General features: G+C 36.3%; 1 protein-coding gene across 2 annotated transcripts; it reads right to left on the bottom strand.

Moving 5' to 3' along the window:
• Positions 1 to 2,210: 2,210 nt before the first annotated feature.
• Positions 2,211 to 4,124, bottom strand: LOC145136511 (ubiquitin-conjugating enzyme E2 28-like). Of its 2 annotated transcripts, none has more exons than XM_079070636.1 (5): positions 3,991 to 4,124; positions 3,629 to 3,784; positions 2,874 to 3,001; positions 2,659 to 2,763; positions 2,211 to 2,571 (listed from the first exon to the last, which is right to left on the bottom strand). In XM_079070636.1, exons 2-5 carry the CDS (start codon positions 3,696 to 3,698, stop codon positions 2,428 to 2,430), a joined length of 447 nt encoding a protein of 148 aa, XP_078926762.1. In that variant the 5' UTR covers positions 3,699 to 3,784; positions 3,991 to 4,124; the 3' UTR covers positions 2,211 to 2,427. The 2 variants fall into 2 exon arrangements, with proteins under 2 accessions (XP_078926762.1, XP_078926761.1); XM_079070635.1 differs by having other exon boundaries at positions 3,629 to 3,795; positions 3,991 to 4,102.
• Between the last annotated feature and the right edge of the window lie 5,914 nt (positions 4,125 to 10,038).

The raw sequence follows: 10,038 nt of genomic DNA, 5'->3' as shown, positions 1-10,038 counted from the left end.
CCTTGATTGTACACATTGGCACTTGGAAAATTGTCCCAATTCATGGCGAGGTCAATTCACACGAGATGATCATGACGTGCTGACTGTTATACTAGAGGCAACTGTTTCACATAACCTATGGTTTTGGCATGCATTCTTTGGTATGGCAGGGTCAAACAACGACCTGAATGTACTTGGAGCGTCTCCGCTAGTTAACGACATTTTGCATGGTATAGCACCAAACATGTCATATGTTGTGAATGGACATCAATATAGTTATGAGTATTACCTTGGTGATGTGATATATCCAGAGTATGCTACGTTTGTCAAATCACACTCCTATCCGGCAGATGAAAAACGAAAATTATTTAAGTTAGCACAAGAATCGGCAAGGAAGGATGTGGAACGGTCGTCTGGAGTCCTCAAACAAAAGTGGCACAGAATCAAACATCCGACACGAGCATGGGATAGGGCAAAATTGACGAAGGTGTTGACAGCTTGTGTTATTTTACATAACATGATAATAGAAGAAGAGGGTAGACACTTTGTATGTATAGTCCGGAAGACATACTTAATCCACCTGTAGTAATACAAGTCGGCAGCCCGACATACTTCACAAGACTATTGGAAATAAAAAGCAGTGAAACACATCACAATCTACGTCATGATTTGACTGAGCACATATGACAAAGGCAATCCCAACAAGACAATGACGATGAAGAGGAGAATGCGAACGCTGATGATGAAAACGAGGCCGACGACGACGAAGACGGCAACGACGACGAGTAGTATATTCTATGTTTTCTATGTTTTTTAGTAATTTAGGTTTTAATTTTCTATGTGTTTTTAGTAATTTAGGTTTTAATTTTTAATGTTTTTAAGTAAATTATGATTTAATTGTGTGTGTTTTTAGTTAATGTAATGTTTTTTTAATTAATAATTATGTTTTATTTTTGTTTAAAAATTATTTTTTAATGTATTCTAATGTTTAAAAAAATAAAAACTAAAAAATATAGAAATGTGTGGTAATCATTTCCAATGGCTAGTGATTTGGTGGTAGACATGTGGTGGAGCTGATGTGGTGTGTAGGTTGCAACATTTTTTTAGTGGATTGACCATTCAACCCTTAGACTGTGGGGAGTGGTCACAGTCAAACCACCAGTCAACTCAGTACCACGTATGTATTTTACCATTCCACAACCAACCCACTAGATTATGGAAATGGTGTTCACCGGTGGGTTGGTAGTAAAGGGACAAAAAGGAGGAGAGATAATGAGAGAACATATGAAGGGAAAAGGAAGAACCAATTAAAATGCTCGTCTTGTTTCGTCTTCACAACTACTAGAAGTCAGTCTACAGCCAAACCATCTGTCCACAAGACGATATTCATCGGTGAGTTAGTGTCACTTAGGAAACTTACGCGTGCCCACTTCGGATAGCCTTAGGCTCTCCCCAATTAGGGTTGTATGAAAAGTTTAATGGGTAAAAAAGTTGTGATATGACATTCAATGAATTAAAAATACAATATAGGTAGAGTGTATCGAATGGGGGGTTCAATCCCAATTGAATCGTGTAATGCATTTGGTTTTTTTTTTTTTTTTTCTCAATTTAATATAACAATATATGTTGAATTTTTTTTTCTTTCTCAACTTATTATAACAATTTATATTGAAAATAACATTTAGTTTTTTTTTTCAACAAACAAACTATATATTATTAGTTTTTTATTATATACTTTATTTTATTTTATATTCAATATTTTAATTTATTAATTTTCTTCATATTTTTTTTTTGTTCTAAACAATAAAAAAGTATTTAAATCTTTAAAATATTTTAAAAAGATAACATCTTTTTTTATTATAACACAACATAATAAAATTACATATTAATAAATTATTCTCCAATGTGTTACATTATCATGTCAAAAAACATACCGCATTATCATGAAGTTCACAGTTTCTTTGAATTTGATATTTAACTTCTTCTCATGAAGTTCAGAGAAGATCAACGTGATCTGACCAATTACTAATTACAATTTAGAAATTAAAAGTTACAAATAATATACTAAATAAAGTAAAATTTTGGTATGACATTACATTGAACTATTAAGAATTCAATACATTGGAGATGGCTTTAGCCTACGGAATGGAAGAAAACAAAATAGAACATGCAAGAGTGAGGATGGTTTTCAGGAAGGAACTGCTTATGATTGGAAAACATAACAATAACACTTTTTCTAAACGTCTTTTAGTCTGTAAATCAAAATCCAATATTACAGAAACCAAGATGAGAAGACAAATCTTAACAACCATTTCATTAACATTTCAATTTCAACTTGAAGAATAAAAAGTGATGAAAAAGCTTAACAATTTTTATTCTTTCAACCATCCATCATATCCCATATCTCATCCAGATTCAAAAATATGAATCAATCATAGCATCATATTCTCATCCCATTGCATACTTCTGTGTCCAGCTCCGAGCAGTGGCTTCATATTTGGTCTTATCAGTCTTGTACATATGAGCTATCTCTGGCACCAATGGATCATCAGGATTTGGGTCCGTTAACAATGAGCAAATGGAGAGCAACACCTGTATGTCGGTGGTATGAAATCAGATTGATTAGAAAAATTTAAAAATAATTTAAAAAGACAAATATTTAGAAGATCAAAACCAGACCTTGGAGATTGTTAGTGCAGGACTCCATTGTTCCTTGAGGATATCTAAGCATATGCTACCATTGCTGTTGATGTTTGGATGGAACACCTTTGTCCTAAATGCAACCTGGAAATCAAAATCTACAAACTTTAATCTTTCAAATACAAGGACCTAAAAAAATACCAGAAATCTTATGTTTGAAAAAAAATGGTATAAAACAGAAGCAGCAAATCTACCTTAGGAGGCTTGAAGGGGTAGTCAGGTGGGAAATGAATTGAAACTAAGAACACACCACCAGAGTATGGACTATCATTAGGTCCCATGATTGTTGCTTGCCAATGAAACATGTCTTCTGCAACTGGACCTATAATAATAATAATAATAATAATAAACAAAACTACATCAGCTTATGCATATACTAAGGTCTAATATCAGTTCTCAATACAAAGAATCTAATTCAGAAAGACTTATCATTCAGATATTGTCAACTTTAGCAAATAGGACTACATATGTGATCACAAGTTATTTACTTAACATATCAAGCTTGAAATACCTCGATGTCATTAGTCAAGAGAAGATAAAAGCACCTAAATAGTATTCACTCGTAGAATTCCATTGAGCAATCAATTTTGTATAAAGAATCCTAAATCAGACATTTTTATCATTCAGCCACCATTAACACAGCTTAACAAGAGGACGCACAACATCCACTGCAGGATAACAATAACGCTTACAGAATATTGGGTTCCTTAAGCTCTATGTATAACTATGTAAACTTGCAGTGGGTCATTAGATACCACACAAACTTGGTTTCCCTGAATTACCCACACCCCCTAACCAAAACTTTGTTGATAAACATGCTTTTCACTCGATTAAAACATCATTTACTTGCAATCAAACCACATAAACTAGTGTTCTAGCACAAATCAATCATGGAAAAACATGATTCCTTACGAGAATTAGACTTCAGAATGAAAACAAGTAGTTTTACCGGCACTGCATGACGTAGGAGGGTCCTTCTGCAAATCCTTGAGTTCCTTCAAGATACGTTTCGACGCCATCACCAGAGCTACTTACGATCTCAGAGCTTTACTCTCACCCAAATGTAAAAGCAGATCGCAAGTGCACAGCCAAAAATCAGCACCGTCTAATCACGCCCTAATTCAAATAAGAATAAGAAATCAGTCCACGAGACAATTGACACAACGACAATCAAAATACCCAAGCCAACAATTAGAGATCTATACTACCATAACCCTGTGCATACAAACAATCAAATTTTGATTGTCACGTATACTACATATACATATAATTAAATTCAGCTATATGTCTTTATACGTGAAGAGGAAGTACCTGATCGAAGATATATGGAAGCAAAACTGTTGTAATTGGTGGTGTAACAAATTGAGGAGCAGAGACAGCAATAGATCGAAGAGAAATGGGAAATGGAACTAGGGTTTGGCTTAAATTTACAGCGTATCAAATTTATAGGGCGATCAGCTTCCAGAATTTTCTTTTAATTGCGGGCCCCACAAAGTTGGCGTGAGATAAACGGGCGTCGGACTGTAAAGGCGACTTTTCTCATTTTCCCACTTCGGCCCACTTTTACGCCAGAGATATTTTTTTTTTTAATCAAGAAAATTATTATTTTTCTTTTAAATCTAAGAACTTATTTAATCCTAGAGATTTTATTTTTCTTTTAAGCAGATTAATCTTGTTTATTATTTTTTAAAATTTAGTTATAAGTTATAAGATGGATCAAAATAGTTATGTGAGACTTGGGAAAATCTCTTTAAGCTCCAAATATGAAAATCTTTAATTTTTAATAAAATTATATAATTTAGAGTTCTACCTACAAAAATGAGAAGATGGGCAAATCTCCTACTATGTTGAAAATCTTTGACAAAATTGTAAAAATAGTCCATGTGGTTGTCAAAATTATATGGATTTGATCCAAAAAAATTTGATGGTGCATAACTGGTCAAATTTCGGATCTTTTTAGTGATTTTGGTCCCTATACACTTAAAAAGACAAATATGCCCTTATAATTTATATTTTCTATTTTTTTAATTGTTGAAATGCATAAATTAATTTGAATTTTTTTTAATTTAAAACAAAGAAATAAATAAAATAAAATAACCCAAACCCCTCCCATATAAGCCCCTTCATCACCAGCTCCACCTCCACCACCGGTGAATGGAACCACCGCCGCCAGACACCCTTCGTGTCGGAGTTCCCTCGAGCTTATTCTCTTTCTCTCTCTTTTCTCGTATACATTGTATCCCTATCTCTTTACATTTATTTTTCCCCAACATAGCTTTTTATCTTCTTCAGCTTCTCTACGTTCTATCAAAACTCACCAGAAATCTCTCAAATCAACCACCTTTCTTTACTGGAAGATTGATCATTCACCGGAGTACAACCCTCATTTAGATACTCGAAGTCCATTAGAACCCTAGCATGATTCTGATTTGTTCGACTAACATCGTCAAACTGCTTTGCCATTGCAAGTTTAACCTTTGTGCGTCGTCGTCATAACCCTAGACGACATCTATCAACAAATGGGGAAGGCTTTGCTGTCATTTCTACATCCAGCGGAACAACCAGATCTACAATCAGCCATCGGATCGCCTCCATCTTCGACCTCCTTATTCCCCGATATGAAACCACTAGGCCTCTTCTCATCATCGAAACTAGGGTAACGGAGTTGTGGATCTCATTTTAAGGTGTCGTGGGGTGTGATTAAATAGGAATGGGTGGTCTGGTTGGTGGTGGATCGACAGGTTGTTATTCAACAGGTGTTGGTCGGATAGTTGGAGGTTCGACGGTTGGTCATTCGGCAAGAGGTCCGACATGTGGTGCTCCAGCGGTGGTAGTGTGATGGTGTTTTTAGAGAGAGAGAGAGAGTAAAGTGAGTCTTTTTCTTTTTCTTTTTAAATAAAAATAATAAGAAATTAAATAAAAAACTAAAAAAATAATTATATAAGGGCAAATTCGTCTTTTCAAGGTGGGTATGGACCAAAACCGCACATAAATGTTAATCATAGGGACCAAAACCAAACAAATTATCCAAAATTGGACCAATGATGCACCAACAAACTTTTTTGGACTAAAACCACAAAATTTTGACAGCCACATTGTCCATTTTTGCAATTTTGTCAAAATCTTTTTTCTCTTTTGGTTTTCGTATAATATTCTAAAAAGCACAACATAAAATTGCCAATAGAGTTTATATTTTTTTTTTTGCTAAAACCGCCCAAACAAAATATCCCCGATCTACCTGAAACCTAATATTTTCGTAGATGTTATCCGCGAAAATATCAAAAAGTTCTACAAAAATTGGTTTTCTCATATGAATCTGACATTTTCACAGACAACATCTGCAAAATTGTCGGATTCATCCCAGAAAAATCTCATTTTTGCAGATCTTATCTGATATTTCTGCGAATGCATCTGCAAAAATGTCAAGTTTTAAATAGTCATGTTTATTTTGTGCAAACTTAATATTTATAAGTGTATTCTTTTTAAATTCTAAAATACATCATGATGCTTGTCAATAGAATATTGAATAATGCTTCTTGTGTATGGCAAGTTGTATTGGTAAATATTGCATTCGAATTAATTGAAATTTATATGCACTTGTTTGAACTTCTAAACGATACTACTCGAGTGCATCTTAGACGGGTATAAAATATATGTATATCTTTACTATTCTATAAAACATATTTATCATTTCTTGAAATTTAAGAGGTACAACTACTAATACATAATATACAACTCTATTATGCTTACCATCAAGGCATCAATCCATGTACGGTCTCTATTCTCCAACTCAAGGAAAGATTAAATACGCTCCCCATCTCTCCCAACTCATTTTTTTCTCTCATCTTCTTACTAAAAGTTAAAACCCTAGACATCCTATGTGATATGTAGCCGTCACCACCCTCCTCCGCTTCATCACCAACACACCACTACCCAATCGAGGCCCTTGCACCATCTCCACCTTGAACTATCCTTGCACTCTCCGACTACCGCCCCTATCTAAAACTGCACATAAACACTACCCCTGAGCACTACATATAAACCCTAGACACCACCACCGACTGTCGTCTCCAGTCATATTTTCTCTTTCTAAAACAACATAGAACCGTCTAATATTCTTTTATCCAAACAACCACAGAACCACCACCGTTCAACCCTCTATGAAAACATAGGTACCACCACTGACCATCGTCTTCACCACCACAAACATCTTTGCTATTATCGGCCTCTATCTCTCTTTCATTATGTTATAAATAACAGATCCACAATTTGGTTTTTTTGCTCTGAACTCGGTTTTCATTATCTTGTGCAGGTCACATAGAGCTTTTAACTTGGTTTCCCTGGTCCTCTTCTCTCTCTCTCTCTCTCTCTCTTTCTCTCTCTCTCTCTCTCTATATATATATATATATATATATATATATATATATATATATATATATATATATATATATATATATTTCTGTTTGGTTTGGTCTTCATTTTTTTTGTTTGGTATTTTTAAATCTTTTTCTGATATTCAAAACTAATGGGGTGCTGTTAAATGCTGAGGAAGATTATGATGTGTTGACGGATACTTTTTGATGAAGGGTGTTAAGGATGTAAATCATCAAGTCCGAGCACCTGATGATTGAACGGAGTAGGTTTAAGATCTACAGATAGTTTGGATCACAAATTATCTCTTAGTTATTTATTTAATTTGTGTTCCTATTTTTAATGTCTATGAATTTATCATTTTAGGTTGACGTTTTAGCATCTCAGATGATATGTTTATCATTTGTTGCAAGTGCTCGATCTGGGAAGGTATGAGAATGAATAATTGAAACATCCCAAAAATACGGTCCAAAAATTTCTTTTTAAATTCATTAATAAGACCATAATTCAACCATCATCATATAGAAAAATCCATAAATCGTGTAAAACATCATATCGAATACTGTATCAAAATCATGTAAAAATATCATAGTCGATCTCCCAGGCTAGAAAGTTGTGGTGTGTGCCATGCGATCATCCCGAGCCCTTCCCTTTGCTAGTTGAAGTACCTGAAACCAAACTGAAAACTGTAAGCACGAAGCTTAGTGAGTCCCCCAAGCTACCACATACCATACACATAATCACATATTGAGCCTAGCCCACTGCATCGGGCCCTGCCCGACATCGGACGAATCCGACATCGGGCCCCGCCCGGCATCGGACCAAGGTCCGGCATAACTTGAGCCTTCCCCTGCATCGGGCCCCGCCCGGCATCAGACCGAAGTCCGGTATACATATCATATCAACAAGCATAACATAAACATAAACATAAACATAACATGAAAGCTAACATTCCTCGGGCTTGCGCCGGCATCGGACCAAAGTCCGGAACACCTAATCAGACACATGCAAGAATCACAAAGACATCAAGCATACTAACTTCCTCGGGCTTGCCCCGGCATCAGACCGAAGTCCGGAACATAAAATCTACATCGGGCTAACCCCGACACATACAATCACACATAAACGGGCCAACCTTGGTGCCTTAGACTCGTTCCTATAGGATAAGACTCACCTCTCAAACTGAATGTTGAACTCGTGCGTGAGGAATCTTTGTTGGTTGCTCCCACGACTCCCCGACTAACTCTATACAATAATACTTTGTCAAAATCTAATAATCCTCTTAGGGTAAAATGACCATTTTACCCCTTGGTCCTACTTGGTCTATATCTAAGGTCCAAGACCATAATACAAAAGGCTCCACACTAGGTACGCTTCCCAAGCCCACTAATGGCCCAATTTGCTAAATTGGGCCCATTCCCTCTAATGAGCCTTACCCTAAGCCCAAACATATTCTTGGCCCAAATTATCTGACTTCTGATGGCCCACTAAGGCCCAAAGTCCAAAGAATGGGCCAAACCGAGGCCCAAAACACGCCAAGCCCATATCTGTTAAGTACGCGGGGCGTACTCCTCTGTAGGCTAAGTGTCCTGGCTAAATGGTGTGTACGTTGCACGTACCTTCATGTACGCCCAACGTACTTCCCTGTTAAGTCACTTTTCCCATTAAGTGCTTAATACTCTAATCCAAAGGCTATAATCACAGATCCTAGTCCTCTTCAGTGTCTTGATCCATTAAGTCGATCACTTGGTGGCTTGCAACCCACCAAATGAGCCCAAACATTGAATAATAGCAACTAACTCCATAGAAATGGCTAGATTTCATGCATGGTTACATAAATGCCTTAAAGGTTGAAACTTTACTGCTAAAGGGATGCTTTGAGCTCCAAGGGTGGCAACTCTAAGCTCAAAAACGAAGTTGCATGATAAAGTTCCATCCTTTGGACCTAAAAAGGTCCAAAGCTCCATAATCCTAGATCTAAGCTTCTAAGAGGAAAGTTAGGATAAGACCCATTAGAGAAGCTTGTGCCCAATTTGGAAAATAGGACCATAAGTGGGTCATAATTGGGCCTTAAGGATTATTAGCTATTGGGCCATCAGAATGCCAATTGTTTGGGCTAGAACAACTGGGTGGGCCTTAAAATAAGCTCATGTAGAGGTTTGGGCCCAATTTTCCATGTCAGGCCTTGGTTGATTATTGGGCTTTTGGGCCTTCAGAGTGTGAGTTTGGGCTTTGGTTTTGAACCAAGCTAGGTTCGGGGTAAGATGGCCCATTTACCCCAAGTGTAGATTTATGGTTATGTTTTGGAACCCAATTATTAATTGGGTGTCGTTTTGATGATTGACAGTTCGGGAACCTGTCAACCAGCAGCTAGAGTTTATCTGTGACAACCCGAAACTTTTCCTGTTATCCTTACCCAGTTTCCATTAATAAAATTTGGGTTTTTATTCAATTCCGTCAAATTTCTTAATTTGGGAAGGACCTTACGTTTTAAATAAATAATATGTATTTTATACGATTCGAAATAAACCGGGAATCACGCGAAAAACTTGAACTTCCTCGAAAATCACCGAGTTCACGGTCAGGACGAGTTTACGACCGTAAACTCGTGTAGACCGTAAACACGTTTACGGTCAGGTGGTCCCCTTTTTGACCGAGAACTCTACCCTATATATATATATATATATATATATATATATATATATATATATATATATAGTATTTGGCCTTCATTTCACACTTTAAACACTACAAAGACTTTCTCTCTCTACTCTCTCTCTACCTTCATCGAGTTCAAGCTATCTTCAAGAGTCCTCAAGAACACGGTTATGTTTTGGACCGAAAACACCTCAATTTGCCTCCAAATCGTAAGTACCATCCTCCTTTACATCTATCTAGTTACAATCCTTCATTTTGGACTTAAGATCATCACTCTTTGCATTAACAAAAGAGTTTACGGTCCTATGAATCTTCATAGACCGTAAACCC

Source organism: Lactuca virosa, chromosome 9 (genome assembly GCF_052849685.1).
Source record: "Lactuca virosa cultivar CGN04683 chromosome 9, Lactuca_virosa_CGN04683_v6, whole genome shotgun sequence".
Taxonomy (NCBI): Eukaryota; Viridiplantae; Streptophyta; class Magnoliopsida; order Asterales; family Asteraceae; genus Lactuca; species Lactuca virosa.
The sequence above is the reverse complement of the archived record's forward strand: the minus strand, read 5'-3'. Positions and strand labels throughout refer to the sequence as shown.

Coding starts and splice junctions, on each gene's coding strand:
- LOC145136511 (XM_079070636.1), bottom strand. CDS start 3,698: ATGGCGTCGAAACGTATCTTGAAGGAACTCAAGGATTTGCAGAAGGAC. Junction 2,764..2,873: donor ACCCCTTCAAGCCTCCTAAG/GTAGATTTGCTG, acceptor TTTGATTTCCAG/GTTGCATTTAGGACAAAGGT. Junction 2,572..2,658: donor CTGCACTAACAATCTCCAAG/GTCTGGTTTTGA, acceptor ACCGACATACAG/GTGTTGCTCTCCATTTGCTC.